Source organism: Genypterus blacodes, unplaced genomic scaffold (genome assembly GCF_046128005.1).
Source record: "Genypterus blacodes isolate CSIRO-AG114 ecotype Tasmania unplaced genomic scaffold, CSIRO-AGI_Gbla_v1 ptg000003l_1, whole genome shotgun sequence".
Taxonomy (NCBI): Eukaryota; Metazoa; Chordata; class Actinopteri; order Ophidiiformes; family Ophidiidae; genus Genypterus; species Genypterus blacodes.
The window spans coordinates 3,211,376-3,232,317 of NW_027466817.1; the positions used below are offsets into that span (position 1 = coordinate 3,211,376).

At 41.3% G+C, this 20,942-nt stretch overlaps 2 protein-coding genes across 2 annotated transcripts; one reads left to right on the forward strand and one right to left on the reverse strand.

The window, feature by feature from the left end:
- Nucleotides 1–202: 202 nt before the first annotated feature.
- On the reverse strand, nucleotides 203–8,849 carry psmd2 (proteasome 26S subunit ubiquitin receptor, non-ATPase 2). Its single transcript, XM_076144419.1, has 21 exons — nucleotides 8,668–8,849; nucleotides 7,222–7,278; nucleotides 6,958–7,122; nucleotides 6,421–6,542; nucleotides 6,019–6,243; nucleotides 5,559–5,717; nucleotides 5,211–5,355; nucleotides 5,014–5,074; nucleotides 4,670–4,816; nucleotides 4,430–4,536; nucleotides 4,176–4,303; nucleotides 3,921–4,008; nucleotides 3,671–3,833; nucleotides 3,454–3,555; nucleotides 3,144–3,301; nucleotides 2,762–2,845; nucleotides 2,476–2,644; nucleotides 2,245–2,339; nucleotides 2,009–2,135; nucleotides 1,456–1,574; nucleotides 203–891 (listed from the first exon to the last, which is right to left on the reverse strand). The coding sequence occupies exons 1-21, from the start codon at nucleotides 8,791–8,793 to the stop codon at nucleotides 709–711; spliced, it is 2,730 nt and encodes a 909-aa protein (XP_076000534.1). The 5' UTR covers nucleotides 8,794–8,849; the 3' UTR covers nucleotides 203–708.
- A 775-nt stretch (nucleotides 8,850–9,624) lies between these two features.
- prss59 (serine protease 59, putative) lies at nucleotides 9,625–20,006 on the forward strand. The gene is made up of 9 exons (XM_076144420.1): nucleotides 9,625–9,868; nucleotides 10,194–10,375; nucleotides 10,634–10,866; nucleotides 11,775–11,910; nucleotides 14,583–14,691; nucleotides 17,546–17,747; nucleotides 18,609–18,699; nucleotides 18,945–19,147; nucleotides 19,717–20,006. The coding sequence occupies exons 1-9, from the start codon at nucleotides 9,662–9,664 to the stop codon at nucleotides 19,824–19,826; spliced, it is 1,473 nt and encodes a 490-aa protein (XP_076000535.1). The 5' UTR covers nucleotides 9,625–9,661; the 3' UTR covers nucleotides 19,827–20,006.
- The last annotated feature ends 936 nt before the right edge of the window (nucleotides 20,007–20,942 follow it).

Below are 20,942 nucleotides of genomic sequence, written 5' to 3' on the forward strand. Positions count from 1 at the left end.
GTTATTTTGCAACTATGTTTTTGAATTAAGCACTAGAAAGTTAGCCTCATCGTGGCATGACAAAGCAGTTTCCCAGGTTTACACAAGAAGTGACGCATCTACACTTAAGAAGGCAATGAGTTGTCACTACAGTCAGTTATACATTTCCACCAAGTGGAACTGAAGTTTTTATTTTTAATTAATTACCTTTTACAGTACTGTAACAAAACCAATACAACAGAAGAAAATGATGGATACACACTTCAATTCTCTAATTACAAAAAATTGTGTTGAAGAGGAGGAGGATTGAAATCATCTTAAGATTTGATATGGACTGTCTACTGGTGACTGAACCATACACGGGCAGGTGTTGAAGAGTTCCATCTTTTGGACTGGCTCCATGTCAGTCGAAATTAAAAGAGCCCATTACAGGTGGTCCCGTACATGTAGGAGCAGTTGCCATGGATGTAGAACTGATGAAGTTCCAGTTTACGTTGTGTCACACCGGTCCAATTAACCAGACCCCAACAATCAATTTTGAATGACTGCCGGAGCTGTCCACAGATGACAGTGAGAAGACGCAGTAAGAGAGAAGGATAGACCCGCTTCACTCTTTTCAGTCACGGAAACAATCAACTACATTTATTGACTGAAAAGAGCCACGGAGGGCCATCCTTACAAACGCAGGAAGGAGAATGAGAATGAGAATCAAGAGTGTTTTGGGGCAGTCTAGGTTTCATAGTTGGGGTTCTTGCGAAGGATGACAAAGCCCTCCAGGATGGGGGTGACAGGGAGGTACTCTTCTGTAGCCAGCTCGGCCCTCTCTCCGTGAGCCAGTAACACCGGTGTAGTGTGGGTCTGGAAACCTGTGATAGCCTTTGGCTTTCCTGCTTGGCCCACAACATCCACTGCCTGTGGAAAGATCATACAGAAAATAGAGTCAATTTCTTTCCTTTTTGTATCAAGTATTTTCTTGATTGATAAGATTAAAAGAAACATATCAAAGGATTATAACATTTATTTGCATGGACCTCCCTAAATACAGTAAATGTTAAGCGATAGATCCTAATAGATAATGTAAGGATCTCCAATATAAGCTCATATTTGTTCTTTTGTGTTTCCCAGTGTTATGTTTAAGATCTGCAATCCTATATTTTAGAGCTATCTGTACCACAGTACAGTATTGCATCAAGAAAGCAATGTCCAACTAACAATGTTCTGTAGGGTTGTACACAAATGCACTTTCAACTGCATTTATAAAGATGTTCAGATAGCACATTATTGCTGTCCATCTGTTTACAATAACAGCTACCACAAAATACAAAGTTCACATTAAGTCCTCATTATGCTGACACGTCTGGAGCCTAGCGTCAGCACTTCCTGTACTTCTTCTTCATGGATTCCACAATCGTTATTTTGGCAAGCACAGTGTGTAATAACATTATTATCGTCTCAGCAATTTACAAATAGCTTTACCTGTCCAACTCTGACGGATACTGGCAGTGGCCGAAGCTCCTCGTCAAAGGTGACCAGCATACGTGGCTGCATGGCTGCGACCAGGCCATAGAGAATGTAGTGCGACTTCCCCAGGATTACTGTAATGCACATTATGAACACCAGGTGGTGACATTAACAAAAGGGAAAACTGACAATAGACAATTACAGCAACATGTCCATTTTTTCTAAAACAGCAGGGTATTTTGACAAGCAAATATAATAGGCTGTGTATAATGCTTCACAAGAAGAAAAATGTTGTTTTGCCATACCCCATCAACACTTAGATATCAAAGAGGGTTTAAGTGATCCGATTAATATCTTCTTTTATTTTGAAGCAATTTCAGTGTCACTTGAATGCAACACAGCCACATAACACCACTTCAAACAGCTGATACTACTGTAAATCAAATGGAAGGTTTGGGGACAACTGCAATTTCACTTTCATATCTTTTACCAAAGTTGTCCCTCCTGCTTAATGCCAGGTGAAAGGAAAAACAATAGACACTTCTGTGTGGTAGGAAAATGGACTCACTGTTCTTGACATCAAGGAAGGACACGAGGACAGTGAGGAGTCCAGCCACTGCGACCTGACTCATCAGCTGCCTGTCACTGTGATAGGGACAGAGTGTCAATGTTCCTTTGCCCAGGTGAGTCAGACCCTGCGAAAGCAGAAACAGGAGATGGTGAACAATCACTCAGACATCAAGAGTGTTTCGTACTGGAATGTAACTGTGTCTACAACAGGGAGCCTTTTCTCTTTCCACCCACCTGTGCCAGTCGGACCATGAAGAGATTGTTAGGGTCTTTGGCATGATACTGTGCCAGCTGCCTCAGCATGGCCGCCAGACGGGCATTGTTTGTGCCTAGGAGTAAGAAATGCAGGATCTGTTAGATATGCTAAAATATTCGAGGCTTCAACTGTTCTCTCTGTCTCTCTCTCAATAAATCATTACAAATTAGCAGTACAGTTTGTGTGTAATCCTGATAAACTCTATTTACCACTGCCAACCATTCCCATGGCAAAGATGGAGTTGTGCGAGACTTCAGGGTCAGCGTCGTGAGAGAACTTGCTGAGGGTGTCCAAAATGTTCAGACGAGGATTGGACACTGAAATCAGGGCCAGAGCCAGGGGCACAGCGCGCCTCAGGGTGGGCTCACCGTAACGCAGCTGATAAGGTGAAACAGGAGGGGAGGAAGAATATGATGATGTCCATTAAAACAACAAAAATTAAATGTCATGAGGAATGCGGAAGAGTTACAAACACGATCCAAATAAACTACAGACCAGATGTCCAAATGTTCGCAGTGCCATTTCAGATCCAATTTCCTCACCCATGGCAATGAGGGCGATGCCAAGAACAGCTACACCCTGAAAATACAACACAAGAATTAAGTGAGTTAAGTCTTTCTATCAAAAATCCTCACTAGACTATTAAACCCTGTTGTAGTTGACAAATGAGCTTCTGAATATATAGAAATATTAGTAAACAGCTGACTTGAGACGAGATGGTAATAATGCAGCATAGTGTGTCGATAACAGAAGGAGGGAAACATAAAATATTGGCGAGATTAGAATAAATGACTCATCGCTCTGGTGGCCCAATTAAAGAGTCAATTTCATTAATAATTAAACATATATCCAACTGCTACAATAAGGCAGTGCATACCTGGTGGGAACCCATGTCAGCAGCAGTCTCTTTCTTGTCCTTGTCCTTCTTATCCTTCTTGTCCTTGTCGTCCTCCTTCTCCTTCTCTTTTTCCTTGGCTTCATAATGCTCACTGCAGATGTGGAGAAGCTGCTGCACCTTCAGCACATTACCAGAGCCTTGCGTATTGGGAAGGATAATTACATTAGTTTGTGAATGGAAGATTAGGTACAGAGATCTGAACATGAGCATTTGGCAAAATGTATAGGTTGAATGCTAGATGGCTAGATGGCTGCATGCCCATAAAAATAAATATGGAAGTTCTTCTGACCTGCATATGCACAGATGTCCACTAGTGTGTTGGCAAAGCTGCGGAAAGGCTCTGGTACGACCTGTAGAGCTGCCAGGGTCGTCTCAATCGCCTCTCCTTTACCTGGGGACATGGACGCACAGACACTTAGAGCAGCTACATAACGTAACAAGTGTAGGGCAGGCATGTTGGCAATCCATAGTTCATTTTAATGCATGTGTCCATGATCAATACTTACCCAAGTGGTTAAGTCCCAGGCCCAGAGGCAGCCAACGGGCATACGTGTCCTTCAGCTCCTGTTCATTCTTCTCCATTATGGTCTGGACAATAGTGGAGGTCACGTCGCCATTACAAGAGCCTACTGCGATCATGCCACATGCCAGTGCTGTCACACCAACCACCTAAAAGGGAAAAACGCCCGCACAGGGAATGTTTTTATACTGAACATCAGCGGCGTGAGAAGAGCTCAATAACATACACGTCCGTACCTCCATGCTGGATTTAGAGTCACCCATGACGGGGAGAAGCAGAGAAAGGACGTCCTCTCTGTTGGAGCCGGCATAGGCCAGACCCAATCTGCATTTAGGAAGAGAAAGTGTGAGACACATGCCATCATCTGCCAGCATATACGCTAATAACTAATATGTTACTGTAAACCTGCTGTAATTACTATTACTTCCCTATAGTGCATTCTAAATAGTCTCATTTTACTGAAACGTTACAAATTGAGGGATTTTCCTCACCCAAAGATGGCTCCTATCCTCATGACATTGCTGTTGTGCAAGACATAGTCGGAGAGCAGGGCGAGGGCGGGGTCACACTCATTCCTCACCCCTGAGTTTACAATGCCACAGGCCAGGAGGGCACCAGACTGGTACACAGACAACACGAAAGTCACACATTTAGGTATCTCTTAAAGGGAAACAATGTTAGAAAAGCTTTCAAAGGAGCCCTGCGAGCAAAAATCGTCGTCTGCATTTTCAAGTCTGATGTTTACCTTGATGTAGTCCTCAGAGGAATATAGGTATTTGTCAATCTGGGTCAAACCACCGTCCACATCCCACAGCAAGATCATACCCAGAGAGGCTGCAGCACTCAGCATGCCTAAGGATTTTTAGATCATCATTACTAACAGGCAGTGTACAGAAAGAATAAAATGCATTGAAAACGGAAAAGAATCAGGAATGCACTGGTTACATGCTGTAAAAATATAGTATTTATGTGCAATTTTTTGTACCATGGTCTTTGTTCTTGTACAGCCATTTGTTGCCATCATCTGTGAGAAGCTTGTCCTGTCCAAATGCAGCGTTGACAAAGCCATTGACGAAGGACGATGCCAAATTCATACGAGCAGAGTCCACCTGTGAGCCACTGCTACCAAACCCTGTTACACACAATATACACAGGTAATGCAAAATGCCCAATAGCAGCTGTAGACTGATTCAAAATAAACATTACAAATAAGAACATAAAACACAACCCATAACAGTTCAATATCTGCTTTTAGAATAGCTACTTGATGTGGGTCATTTATAAATTACTAAGTTATTACAGTTTAGACAGAATGCATTATCTACTCACTGTTGTTTTCCAGGTGTGTTTTGTAGATGTCATCTGGGACTTTGGGTTCCATGATGTCCAACTATGGACCACAGGATGGGTGTGTTAACAAAGGTAAAATGTGTTGAGTCATGCAGTGAAACTCAAAGCCATCTGACAGTCATGTCAAGATAAACTCATTATCCTTCATCTCCTATGCACTATCCTCTCCCTCCTACCTCTCTAGCCAGGGCCAAAAAGTTGCTGTTGAGTTGCACGTTGGACATGATCTCCGTCAGATCCTCGTAGTCCTCTACATCTTCATTAAGCTCTAGAAACATGCCATGGCGACCCAGCATGAAGGCCATCTGCTTCTGGATAACTCTGCAAGGCACAAAGGTGACAGAAATAAGCCTTCATACACTTTCCACTACACACAGTGAAACAGAAACTAGTAGAGTAATGCAAAATTAATGTTCTTCCATTATGTCCAAACTCAGTGAGTTAAGCTTCTTTAGCACGTACTACAAATTTTGCACACAGATTCTGACCGTGAGCACATCGTACTGTATTCCTATAGTCCTTACATGTCCTTGCAAGATGTGAAGATGTTTTCTACAAGCTCCACATCATTCAGCATCAGCGCCAGCCTCAGAGCCTCTGGATAACGGTTGAATTTCCTGAAGATGTTCAGGGCGCATCTGAGTAGAGCCGAGTTTTCTGGCTCGGGAACATAACTCACACAACTGTAGGACAGAGGCAGAGGTAGAGAAAAAAGACATTTCAGAACAAGAACAACAATTAAATGGGCAATGAATGCAATGTTCTTTGTCCTATATGCAACAGGTATAATTTAGTAATCAGCCATGTGGGACAATTTAAATAGTTAAAATACTGTCCGACATGGTCCAACAAATAGTTAAAAGACATTTCAATAGTTGGCATGGGCCATAGCTGTTATAAAAGTGGAAAAATAATAATAATAAGTGAAAGGAAACAATGGACCCCGCTTTATTGACATAAATAAAAAGTGAAACCTTGACAAACCTAGTGAGGTAGAGGCAGACTTTACTGTAGGCGTTTTCATCAATATAGTCCTCCAGCATTTCCAGCCTCTCAATCTCCATCAGCAGGTCACACGCCTCATGTTCAGCATTGTGCGCCATATTGTAGGGCACAATCTCCTTCACCAGTTTCAGCAGCGTCTCCTGCTGGGTTTTATCACTCTCCTCCACCTCCTGCCACTCTTTAGCCACCTCACCTGCCAGGTGCCTGGAGGCAGAAAAAAGAAATTTACACCTCTGACATAACAGCAGCCCAAAGCAGCTCAAAAGCACCCCCATTCTGCCATCTTGCCGACACCCCAAGGTTTTAAAGCTTGTTTGTTTTGAGCTCAAGTGGCGCCGATGTGAAAACCATTACCACCACGAGTCTACAAATTAACATTACCTCACATATTCATGTCCCCAGGAAGCCAACTCCTCCTGGGAGCCCAGCAGGCGGTACTTCAGACACTCCCGCTCACCACTCATGGTCATGGCAAGCACAGATACCACATCAGCACAAAAACACTGAAAAATACAAGCATCATCAAAAGGTTAAACTGTATGTCATTGGTCATGTCATTTTTGTGACAGTTTTCATCTTACTTATTCATCACTTACTTATTCCCTTATTCAACATTTTGTAGGGAAAAACTAATTTGAGAATATATATATATATATACACAATACAGACATTAGACCTGAAAATTCTTGTAGAGGAAATCTGTGGATGTGCTGGACTGCTTATAGTCTTTTATTAAAAAGACAGATGGTGGTAACTAATAAATAACATTACTGTGCAATTCCCGAATACATATTTATTGCGCAATTAAGAAGACTAAGGTGCTTCAAATACAGAAAAAGGGACATTTAACACAATGGAGATGAAAGGTGTGCTACTTTTCGGGAAGTTCATAGTGTTGGGCAGGGCACAGAAACCTACTTTGTTCTCCCCGGGCGCCATGCCCTCGAAGATTTCTTTGAGCTTGCCATAGTGTGGCCGCAGGAATTTCAGCGGCTTGGGTACAGAGGTCATGGAGGTGGTCGAGGAGCGAATCAGTCTGCGCAGCTCCTCTAATGCAGGACGATACAGCTCTGTGTTCTTTTCCTGCCAAATTGAGGAGGAATATGGAATCCGAATCATTTGCTTTGAGATCTTTCACATGCATCAACAAAAACTGATTCCAAATGTTTTTTTAATACTCACACTCAATCTTTCCACCATCATCTCCAAGTCCTCTTGTAACTGCTTGTCCTCCTCCGACTGAAAATAGGTAACAGCAGAATGATAAATGATCAGCTATGACTGCTCGAAATATGACAGAAGAAAAATACACATTTCTCACTATGACCTTGATGGTGTGGTGATAATAAGATTTGTTATGGTGTGGTGATTATGACATGATAACACTTACTTAAAATTGTGATTGTACGTGAACATTTTTTCTTAAGACTGCTTCTCTAAACCAACTGCTGTAGTTTAGTTAAGTATCCTGAACAGAGGATTGCCCAGAGATGCCAGAACGGGAAACTATGGAGTGTCATCTAGGGATCACAAGGTTCTTGGTATTATTCTGGGCTCCTCCACCTAGGGAGCCTGTCGAAGTGCTGTTGAGCCAGACACTGAACCCCTAACTGCTCTTGCTGTGCATGTTGAGACTTTGCATGATAAGCCCTTGCCATCAGTGTATGAATGGGTTAACTTATTACAGGTACATGTTAAGCAACTTGGATAAAAGTGCAATACAATTACAGCCCATTTACATTTACAAATTGAATAAAGATTCACATTCACACAAATTACAGCTATTTAGGGGCTTTACAAAGTCAAGATTACAAATTATCATGAACCAAATGCTTGTAAACATTATGTGTCTGTTTACAACAGTATGTTGGGATGTACCATTATTCATTCCCTATGGGGGGGGGGGTGGATGGTTACTATACTTAAATTATAATAATATAGTTATAGAGCAAAAATATTGACATAGTAATAACTTTGTGTGAAAAATGTAACAGACTTTGTAATTGTTATGCGACTGGCCTAGTAAGCAGTGTCTGGTATATTTAAACATCATATAGTTGAAATGTCCCGAGAAATTGTTTAACTTTACCTTCAAGAACTAATTTATTCCTATTTTGTGCTCCATATTCACATCGTCGCTACCACAACATTGCCGGGTACTTGAATGCCAAGTACACACGTGATTCATTAATAAACATACCAAACTAAACTGCAATGTCAGTGAACATTGAAACAGATTCGTTAAATAATCCGCGTTGAGACTTAACACCGCCTTGCTGTGTCATTACCAATGGCAGCAACGGCTAGCTGCGCATGCTAACACATTCAAAAGTAACGTTAACAGATGACAGCACGGATAGCACGGTGAGCTAGGCTAGGCTAGTTAGTTAGCAAAACAGTGCAACATCCCCAGTACGACTATAAAACATATACGTTGTAATAAAATGTGGGTATATCGAATTAACTGTACAGGTGAGGTCATGACGTAATTGTAATTTCATTAAACGGTGTGATTTTGAATGACTTCGGCCTGCCCGAGCCATGTTTTCAGAGCAGCAGTGACTAAGGCAAAATCACACCGCTGCCTCTGTTACACGCACTACCGAGACAACAAGCGCTTCGGTTTACCAGCTCCTGCTCCTCTTTCTTCTCCTTGTCCTTCCCGGAGGACTGCTGGCCCTTTTCCTTGTCCTTCTTGTCCTTCTCCTCCGTCTTTTCAGACTGTTTCTTCTCTTTGTTTTTTGCCTCCTCCATTTTTGCGATTCAGTGAAGTGTCGGCTAGCAAGCGGAACTGAGACAGGAAGAATGGCACTTCTTCTTCGTTGTCATGAAATTGTTTATGGTTTCGGTTATCGCCCTCTAACGGTGACTCGCTGTTAAGGTTTTTTTATGGATATTGGCGTGTTCAAGGACTACAAAGAAATACGGGGACAGAGAAGGAAATATGGTCGCATGGAAGCTTGTTTTACTTCTCATTCCAACAAATTTAACCGTGAAAAGTAAACAATACAAACAGCAGATACATGACTACATAAATACAGAATATAAATAAAGTAAACGATAGGATTCATGGATGCACCCATTGTTCAAATAATCGAAGGAAACTTTTGAAATTGAATTCTTAAGACACACACATAAGTAAAAAATCCTGTGGGAGCGTTAAATGCACGCATTCATGCATTTTTGTGTTGTTATTTGCTTATTATGACAACATTGTTTAAGAGAGACTTTGTTTTGCATTGAGATGACTACAAGGAACAGGCAGAGCATTTTTTGTGGTCAGCCATTTATGTATTCTAATGCCTAACATTTGAAACACATTGAAGAACACATGAAAATGGGTGTTTGAGTGTCTGTGTTACATCATTCCTTATTGGATTGTTAAAAAATCCACAATAATTGCATTTGAAGTAACCCTTAAAAGCTTTAAAGTGTCCAGTTGTTCAGCTTTTTCACATTTAACACAAGTCCAGTTGAGGAGCGCTATGCATTATGTACAATACTGTATAAAGCCGCTTCAAAGTAGAATTGTCACATCTCCAATTTTTCTTTGGGTCTTTAAAGTAGCTAGACAGGTCACATGAGCAAAGAGGGAACCAAATCACATGCCTTTTAGTTCAACATGGCTAGTCAACTGTGTAAGGTGTTTCTGTGTAACGTAACCTTACTTTTGCTGTCCTCTCTCTTGGTCCTTGGTCAAGGACATTATAAGGGCGCCAGGAGGTTTCATCTGAGCCAGAATGGAAGCCATGGAGTTGTGTTTGAGGACCAGTGGTTCACTCAGAGACTGGACCACTTCAATGGGGCAGATAGCCGAGAATGGAAGCAAGTGAGTCTCTTTGTTTGTTCAACACGTCCCAACGAAGTAAATACATAGAAATACATTTTAAGTAAGCGAGTTTGTCAGGTCCATATTCTTATATGGTTCAGTGTAAGATTGGCATTTGATTTAGGGTTAAGATTCCACTAGAGTCATAGGTACAGTTCTGTGTATTCATGGGTCTCTACACCTATTCAGCATTACAGTCAGCACGAACAGCTGTTTGTCTCACTGCAGATTGTGAAGTAGAGAGTAAAATGAACCCCCTATGTTTCACTGCCTGCAGGACTTTGGTGTTGTTCATATAATAATCCTCATTGCCTTCTTCTCTCAGAGGTACTATGTGAATGAGGCTTTCTATAAGCCTGGTGGCCCAGTATTTCTGATGATAGGTGGAGAGGGTAAGGCCAACAAAGCGTGGATGCAGAATGGCAGCTGGCTCACCTATGCTGAGAAACTGGGAGCTCTTTGCTTCATGCTAGAGCACCGCTTCTATGGAAAGAGTCACCCAACAGCGTACGTCTGACTTTGCATTCTCTTTCACATTCAGGAGCGATAAACAGGAAACTGTTGTTTGTTTAAAGGTATTTTATCAGCACTCAGGAGTTTTTGCTCCCTCCAGCAGATGGCAGACCTGCCCATGGTCCAGCCTTTCAGAAGTTTAGTCACATCACATAAAGCTGAGATGACCGTCATAGTGACATATTGAATCTCTGTTTTGTTACTTATATGTACGTATATATGTAATTAAACCCTCTCCTCTTATCCATTTAGTGACTTGAGCACAGAGAACCTGCGTTTCCTCAGTAGTCGTCAGGCATTGGCTGACCTGGCTCACTTCCGCACTATGATGGCGGAGAGCCGTGGGCTGACTGGCAGGAAGTGGGTGGCATTTGGTGGGTCATACCCAGGGTCTCTGGCCACGTGGTTCAGGCTGAAGTACCCCCACCTTGTCCATGCATCTGTAGCCTCCAGTGCACCTCTTTATGCTACAGTTAACTTCCCAGGTAGGACTCATCTGACCTCATGTGCATATGATACATTTAAAAAAGTAAAGCTGGGTTTGTTTTGTTTGTGTTTTACATTGATCAAAAGAGGCTTGATAGGCCATTTTTGTTGTTGTTAAGGCAGCATAACATAGCAGCACAACACAGTCATGTAGATTTGTTTGCAGTGCGTTGGATATTGTCAGTTATTTGTATCAAAGGTAGTAAATGAACAGGGAAGATAGAGAGGGATAGGATGTGATAAGATAGAAGGAATTATGTTGGCTATCGAGTCTACTACAGGATTGCCAAACTCAAATGGTATATTATTAGAGAAAAGCAACTTTGTACGAGCATTGCTAAAGTGTAAATGTATAAACAATAATCCTCTATCTGTGTCTTTGTTGTGTTTGGCTGGTGAGATTGTTTTCGTCAGGAAGGCTGGAGGGCTGAATTCAGGGTCAGAGCAGCTTTGATCACAAATCTGCACTCTTCCACCCACACACACACACTCCTCAGGACCACACACACGCTTGAGTCACACACACTTGGGTCACACTGCCTTTGACATTAGGGAACGATCAGAGACAAAAAAGGAGTTGCAATAGTGTTCACAGTGTATATTGCTTCCCCTCCTAAACTCCTGGGATCAGAGTTTATTTTCCCAAACAGCACTGCAGTGAGTCAACATGAATACCAGTAAGGGCTTGGTTTTCAACATAAGTGGTGCTGTAAGGTTTTTAAATAAACACCTCCTCAGGTACATTAATAGAGCTCTATGAACTTTCCTCATACATTGATTTGAAGCTGAACCGGTGATTATCCAGCGGCTTCTTGAAATGTTTAACCAGGGTTCTTGTGTATTGTTATGGTCTTTTTATAGCAGTCCGGGTTTAAGTGTCCACCCTTCCCACTGTTTTGTTTTCCAGAATATTTGGAGGTGGTTCAGCGTTCACTGGCCTCAGAGAACCCAGAGTGCCCCCTGCTGGTCAAAAATGCTTCGGATACCCTTGTGGAGCGGTTGAAGGACCCTAAGACTCTGGACAAAATCACCAAAGATTTCAAGTATAGTAACCATCCATTTGTTATCATTGTTAGTTAAGTTAGTTTTTTAATGTCTTAAGAATTCTAAATTTAGCAAATATTTGACTTGATTTAGCCAAAGCCATGGGAAAAGGCATACATGCAGTGTTGAAGGCAATACAATGTGTATTTATTGCTCAAAGATGGAGGCAAGGATCGATAGAAACAGGATTACTAGACACAGGTTAACCACTACTCCACCTGCAACTGCTGGAGGGTTAATGGATGATGCACTCAACGCATAAACAGGCCGGACCAGACGGACCAAGAGGACCTTTAAACAACTCATTAGACAAACAGACAAATCTGCCTTTAATCAACAGTCAATTGTAGCATTCACTGTAGCATGACGTTTCTCAAAATGTTGTAGATAACTGAAAGGAAACAAGTGGCATATCAGATAGCAGGATTGGCAGAAAGAACAGCATTAAACTGTGTGTAAGAGCTGTCATGCACAAGTAAGGATACCACACTGTGTAAATCTGTGGACATTCAGTTAAGCAAAGTAACAACTAATCACAACAGAGAAATGGCAAATAATGAGTTAAAATCCACAAACCATCTAGTTTATGAGTAATTTAGGGAGATGCACCATTTTAAAAGCTTTTTGGCCACTAGTGGCTAGAAATTTTCTAGAATAACAATCATGACATATTGTCTGCTTATCCAGTTGTTATGGCTACCGTGGTTCCTCTGTATTCATGTGTCTATCCACTCATGGATCCAGTATTTATTCTCCTTTTTTAGCGCTGTTTTAGTCGAGACAAACCTCTGAGAAAAACGCCAGATGCTGGATTCTCTTCACTGGATATGTCACTTGTTATTGCTGAATTGTTTGGTGCCAGGCAGGCAGGGTGCAGTCAGCTTGTCTGGGCCCGTCTGCTGTTTGTGTTACCATTGAGAGACATCCATGAAATGCATTTGTGGGATGTAAAACAACGAAATGGTCAAATACGGCATAGAGCTGACTTAAAATGGTCTCTGAACCTTTTTTACATTACATTTATGCTGCAAGTTCCACTGAATTTCAAATTGGAATTCTTCAAAATGTCACAGTAAGTGGCTCTGCATCTGATGGACCTATTTTCAAGCTGTGTGCTGCATGTGAAACAACAGATTAGATCAGATGCAGGTATAGAGCAGGAGAACAGGTGGATTATAGTGGAGCTATGTGAGAGGTTTAAAGAGCAGTGAAGGTTGTCTTGGGTCCTGCTTTGAGTCTGGTCCTGTTACAGCTTCATCACCCCTCCTGCTCCTTTCTGGACTGGAGCTGGGACTCTCGAATGTCAGTCTTGCTCCAGAGACGGTCTGATTTACTCTAATACTGAACAGTTAGCGATATGATTGAGTGTCATCCACCTACACTATGATGATGCAGCTTAATATAGTTATAATATATGGTATAGTACTTGTCTATGAGTTATTCAACATAATGATAATTACTGTGTACTTGTCTTCAGTTAGCATGGCTCTGCTGTGATTTACTTAGAGTTCACGTGGAGTGGAGAGTGTGTGTGTGTGTGTAAGGTCAGTTTTTATGGAGGAGCAGGGTTAAATGTCTAAATTAGTGTGGCTGGTCTGACAGAGGGGACACAGTCAGAGACAAACTAAAGCCTTGTCTTTATGTCTGTACTGCTCTGACCACATTTGACATTTTACAGGCCATCGACACAGACATGACCTCGCTCTCTCTCACTCACTCACTCACACACCCACACAGACACACAAAGGTCATACGCTTGTCCGATTTCCAAACCAGCATGTCTCATAGACACAGGATTTGCGTCATGATTTCGCTCTTTTCTAAAATCGGCAAATTACATCAGCAGGTGGTTACTTAAATTACCAAGAGAGGGACTGAGACACAAATACTTTCAGTGAGCTGTAACATATTCTAAAAAAACCTTTCCTCAAATATTTCCACACAAACACTACAAACAGAACTTGAGCAAGTTTGGAGACACTGTGTTTCACTGTGTTTCCCATTCCCACAGATGCGATTTTGCCAAATTAGAGGCAGAGCACAGTGCAGCTGTATCCTGTTTATATGTGGGTCAGAGATGAGAGAAATGGCATTGTGACCAAATGTCAGGGGTTAGAATATACCTGTTAGCAAAGTCGCTCTTTCAGGCAAACATGAAGGGAATGAAAACAATCTGTAGGATGGAAAGATGCACGTTCCTAATGTCTTCCCTGTTTGGGCGATGGGAAAGAAGCCTAGGCCACAAAATGTTTGATTAAACTATCAATTAAAAAACACATCAATGAGAAGAAGGGAACTAATACTTAGATGTTATAGTAAGACATAAATCTATTTTGTGAAAGCTGTATATGTGGCATGACTAGTGGTAATCTTGGCAAGGCAAATGTTAATACCAGAAGCTTGTTCTATCTTGTACAATGTTTTTCTTGCATGGTGCAGAGTTCAATAACCAAAAAAGTCTTCTGTTCCTTCCCCATTTTCCTCTCCAACCCCATATTCCCTCCTTTCCTCCTTCTTCAATTTCTCCCAATATCATCTTGCCTTCCACTTGTTCCTTACTTAAACCTTTCCTATTCTTTTCGCTTCCTCTCCTCCTCAATCCTCCATTCTCCTATTATCTCCCCTCCTTCGCTGCTTTTATTCTTTATTACTTCCCCTCCTCTCTTTACAGATTGTGCTCCAAGCTGCAGATCCAGACAGATACGGCGTATTTCCTGGAAGCGGTGGCTGGCAACTTTATGGATGTGGTCCAATATAATCAAGACAACAGAGAGTTTGAGGTAAAACGTCATACATTTCAGTTTGGGTAGAGACGGTTGTTAAGGAGTTAAGGCCCCATCCTGTGAAAGAACACTCATTCAAAATCGTTATTATTATATTATTATTATAATTCTAGTAATTTATTTGAAATGATTTGATCTTAGAACCTAGACCTAGAAACTCTAAGATAGTGGAAAGTTTACCAGCCATTCCATAGAAGGCCTTCTGTGATGAGGTTTACTTATGTTTGTGTGTGTTAACAGGATATCTCAACAAGTAAGCAACAAAACGTTATTGGATAGGTGGGTCTGTTTAGTTTGAGGTAAATTTGGATTATATCTTTTGTGGTTATTACATTTAAACATTATTTGTAGTCTATAAACAACCATTCAGATTGCTTGTCCTGTGTTAACACCAGGTTACCACTAGATGGTAGCAGAGACTTAGTACAGTACAGCCGGCCCTTGAACCAAAACACTCACAAAGCTATCGATCTCGATCTGATAGTCAGAAAGGGGCTACATTTATCCAGGCGTAGCTACAGAGGAAAATCTGATTGAGTCAAGAACAAATAATGTGTCTTCAATTGTTGTGGATGTTTTATCTAGAACTGTCCCACCATTGTCGGAATACCAGTTTCCATATCATTCATGTCACTATGGATAGGTTTTCAAGGTCAAGGAGTCTGATAATAAAAGTATATATATACAGACATATATGTAATTAAATGAAAGTACACAATGATGCATGCTTTGGATGTTATAGTAAGTGTTTGGCCTTGATAGAAGTTTGCACACACTTTCTTGGTTTGTCTCAAAATTGATCTCCCCTTGATTTTCTTACTATCAATAACATCTGTTACTCTTCTATCATCGCAGTGCCTTTATCCCTCCGTTAGCCCCTCTTTCCTCTCCACTTTTCCCCCTCTTTATCCCATTCTGTCTCCATCCCCCTGGTGACTTGAGGAGACGTGAGTCCGGTTACCAATAAGCTGATGTGAAAAACTAACAAAGACTCTTTGGTCTCTCTGGTTTCCTGTCGCCCCCGGGTAAAGAAACGCTTATAAAAGAACCAAGAGGAGTGGTGGACCACATAGTCGACAGCACTAGCAGACAAACACAGCCAGCAGCTGCCTCTCTCCGCCAAATGGCTGAGTATAGTGCAAAGTACCAGGTTTTAGGTACCACTGAGGAATTTGGATAAGAAGTAGGAGTAAAATGTAACTCAATCAGAAGAGTCAGATCCATGGCTGCACAGTTGAGGGGTTATCAATGGGGTTCATTATAGAATAGGGAAAGACATTATGTAACCTTATACCCTGCAGAGGAAGTACAAACATTTAGTCTTTTTTTTTTTACTGAGAATAGAGGATGCAGAGAGAGAAAGAGAGAGAGTCATTTATAGGAGGCCTGTATGTAACCATGGCTGTAAAATCTGTTTTCCTATTCAACCCTGACGCCACTGACTTGCTTTCATCTGTTTCTGGGGAGCATATTGTTGGTGTTCTGGACTTGTCTTCATCCATCATGCATGACAAGATAATAAGGGTAATATAAATGTCCTATGATAGATCTGCAGCTACAGTGATTGTGGGGTCCGCACTGCCTGATCATAGCTGTTTCACTCATTGTCCTGTTGTGAAATGAATCTTCTTACAAGCTGCTGGCTTTGCACTCGCCACCAAGTAATCAGCTCTTCACGTCCTGGCCTTCCTCTCATAGGGGTAAAACTCTATCGTGTCGGAATCTCTCAATCACCCACTGGATGGTGGAGACTTATTATCCAGGGCTCAGGTTGGCCTACGGGTGCATTTCACAGTCAGTTCTCAAAGAAACTGCATTGCCCTGGTAATCAAACACAATGCTTCTTTGCCAGATCTCTTTTTTGACTGTAACTTTACAGAGCGGCTTGTTACTGGCATAAACTGGCATTCCTTGCTCAGTCAGCTGTTGTCTCTTGGTTGCAGATGTTATGTCTTGATACTGATACTGATACTGCACTAGGCTGATAATGTGAAATGTTGCTAGTGGATGAAAATTACTTTTTCAACAGAAATTCCTCAAAGCACCAGTCAGTCTGATTTTTAGTCTGCGCCGTGATTAAAGCGGCGATGTAAGATTGTGGGAATCACAGAGGAAATCAGAACAACTCCTAGACACCTGCTGCACCCTAGCCCTGTCTACGCAACTCCTCCCACCTGAGAATATGGGACGACATTGACAATTCAGTTTGCAATTCCCACATACTGTAGTACAGTAGTTTGACGACAAAATGTGAGTAAAATGTATGCAGACGGCAGTAATAAAAAACAGAAAGGGGCAGCATAAGAGAAACTTTTCCATCAGAACAAGTCAGATTATAACCGTTTGGTTTGGTAGACGGGCCGCAACCATGCATGATCACCAAAAGCCAACATTAAATCAACACACTGAATATGTGCTCAATGGCAGTAATTCATGAAACATCACCACGTGCCAGAATAAATATGTGCTGTGATTAGTTGAAGCTCATTCATAAAGACTGAGTCACCTTGTGTGCATGTGTGTATGTGTTTGTGAGAAATGCAGGTGCTGGTGAATGAGGCAGAACTGATTCCCATGTCAGTCTCACCTCAGGCTATTAATTTTCCCAGGATTCAGTGGCCAGTTTCAGCACATGAGGAGTACAATGATCACACTCTCGTTACTTTCTCCTATATTCTGAAAAGTTACCTCGTTACTTCTGACTTATTCTCAAGCATTTATTTGTAACACCTATTTTTGTGTTTCTCTTCTGCAGGCTTTTATCAGAATGATCTCTGTGTCATTTACCCACATGATGGAAAAAGTCCTGGGAAGATTGCAATGCTTAAATGATGCTTCTGTGTCATTGCAGGGTGTGGTGGGCACCAACATCACAATTAAGGTGATTTGTGGTATGATGGCCGACAGTTCACTGGGGGAGCCTTACGACCGCTATGCCGCTGTTGCCCGTCTCATGATGGACACCTTCTCTAGGAAGTGCCTGGATGCGAGCTACAGCAATAACCTCAGAGAAATGACCAACACAACCTGGGAGGGACCGAGTGCAAAAGGAGGTGGGTGTGTCAATGTTGACCGGGAGGTTGTGTTTTAGTCACTTACGTGGGCTGTATTCCAAAATCCAACCCCAAGGCAAGACGAGACTCTTCTTACTGTGCTCAGACAAGGAAATATTCTGCTTTGACTGGCCCATTCTTTCAGCTTCCTGTGTTTTTGATATATTTTGCGTACTCATGAGGATGTGATATCAAGCAGAGAGAGAAATGCTGGTTTTTAAGCAATGAGTAGTCAATAAACCAGAACACAATGGCAGTTTGGAATATTTAGTAGTATTTCTAACTAATGCAGAAATGGGTTCCAGTCCAAGTATGTGCACAAAAACGTGATCGCTACAAATGTTTTACTAATAAGCAACCTGTGGAATGATGTGGAGCATGTTGAATTAAATCTGTGTAAGTATTTGCAACCATAAAGTTTAGCAAATGTTAACTTTAGGACTTTCCAGCAGAAAAGTGGACCTTGCTAAAATTCTCTCACTTCACTCTTTGTTGACTATGGTGTCTTTTGACCCACAACTCAGTCATGTACACCACTTTTGTGCTGTGGTTAGAGTTCCCAGCTCTTGTTTTTTTTATTTGGAGGTCATGCAGGGATCATTGACGAGAATTGAACTCTTACTGGACTCCACTGGGGCGCATCTGTGTAAACTCCCCCCCCCCCCTTAACTCTCATGAACTTCAGTTAGACTCTTTCCTGTCTTGTATTGGGGGAAAACACAAACTAAATACTCCATTTTGGAGTCATTGTTAACTTGACCTGCAGCTGTTGTCAAGGCAATGATTTGTAAAAGCTGAGTGAATTTGCTGGCCATGATTTAGTGTGTGTGTGTGTGTGTGTGTGTGCGTGCGTGTTTCCAGGGAGACAATGGCAATACCAGACCTGCACTGAATTTGGATTCTTCCAGAGCACCGATTCACCTAATCAGCCGTTCACTGGCTTCCCTCTCTCGTGTGTAAACTAAAAATTATCACTCTGATTATGTAAAACATATTTTATTGCTACAGTACGACATGATTCAGCTTTCACCAATATGCACATTGTGTGTAGGTTCATATTGCTGATATATACTTTATATTCCTTCCCTGCTTTAATTTGTTGCCTTCTGTTTTAACATTTTAACTTCCTCTTTTACTCTTATTGCTCATTTCATAATATACCTGTTTCATCATAAATTGCATTCATTTCCCAACCAGGTATCATGTCAAACAATGTGCAGACTTCTACAATATCAGCGCTGAGCAGCTGGCGGAGGCCGTGGCCCAGACCAATGAGTATTATGGTGGTTATGATGTCCGGACCACTAGAATAGTTTTCCCTAATGGATCCATTGATCCCTGGCACGTCCTGGGGATCACCACGGACATCACACATGACCTCCCTGCTGCTTTCATCAGAGGTGAGGGACAAGATATCGAGGTTACACCGAAGCAGAGACATTGCAATAACATGTAATAAATGTGAACAATCCATATTCCTTTTAGTTTAAGTTTTGATAGAGATACAATTCTGGGAAGCTGTGGGAAATGTGCTCTGATATAGTTTTTATGCAATCAAGTAATGGTCAATTCAAAGTCGTTAGGCATCATTAAACTGCAGATTATTTTTAGTGTAGTAATGTAGTAAGTGTAGCTTGAGGAAGGATTACCTTGTACTTAATTGCCTGCTTTGACTAACATTGATAATTGAATCTGTGTCAGGTTTTATTGCATTTCTCTCTGCAATGCAAATGTAAGGTTATTTGTATTTCTGTGTGAAATATATTGAGTCGCACATCATTGACAGTAAATTGCACGTTTGCTATACATGCAGAAGCTAAGAAAACATTTCCAAGTAAAACAACGGCTTGGTTGTTTAATTCAACATTTTACAAGGTGGTTAATTGTCCTTGTCCAACAGAAATTGTTCCTTTTACCCATTTTTTTTCTTCGCTTCCCCCTTTTCTATATATATTTCCGTCTAATCCAGGAACAGCCCACTGTGCGAACATGTATCCTGCCAGGAGCCAGGATCTCCCCGGGCTGCCTCTGGTCCGTGACCACATCTTCTTACTCCTTAAGCATTGGTTGGCGAAATGAGTGAACCTGCCAACCAGATGCCCAGAAAGGAAACGTGATTGCTCATTTATCCACCAATGCTGGGATAAGAATTTACTGCCATCTTTGTTGCTCCTTCAAATGGCATTTTAGCTTCAGAAAATATGAAATTCAGGTACTTTGTATGAGCATAAAATTTTAACTGACAAATAAAGATCTGAATTCAGAAGTTATTTTGTCTTGGTATAATCAGTTTACATTCCTAGTTAGTATTGTATTTTGAAATCTCATGTTGAAATTAACATTCCACAATTTTAGCAACTATAGATCTATATTCACCAGAGCATTTTGGACTTAACAATATAACAATATCAAGCAATACAAGCACATCACATTAAGTTATACATTCTATTTTGGCCTGCTTTTTTGTCAAATTAATATTTGCGGATAAGCAGACAATGCCCTTATCATTTGTGCCACTGGTTTCTCAAGTGATAATGATGCATTTCTTCAGTTTAAGTGAAGAAAAGTTGTCTGATTTTACTGTATGGGTCAAATGAAACATGTAAAAGAAGGATAAGCAGAGGAGGAGGTTGGTTTTATGTATTTGCTCAAGTCTTGATGAATGCAATCCACATTGAAAAATGATGTTTCACATTAGATATCACACGACACATCCCATATCAGCCCTCAGCAACTGCAGGCGCTTTCACAATCAGGTTTATCAGCAGCAGTTTCATCAACCTCAATTCATGGTAGAAAACAGGCACTGACTGTAGAGTTTAATGTATAAAAGTCCGTAGCTTGGACAGTAAGTAGCTTAGACTTTGTTTCAAAAACAGGCACACATTTTGTTTTGTTAAGCACAAGTTTAGTCTTGCTGGCTGATATCAGTGTAAGTTCAATTCTGCCTTGGCTGCTTGACAGGAGCATGATGATATCTCTGATGGGACTCAGGATGTTGTACAACAGTGTTGACATAGATGGATTAAATTTGACATCAGAAACTGTAACAGAAAAATAGAAGTGGCCTTGTTCAGTGCGCTTGGTCAGGTGCAGTATGTGTTCATTCAACTCTTCTGCAGAACAACCACAATGACACTGCCTACTTCCCCTAACGTTGTGTGTTTATTTTCACAACAGTGTGAAAACCCTTCA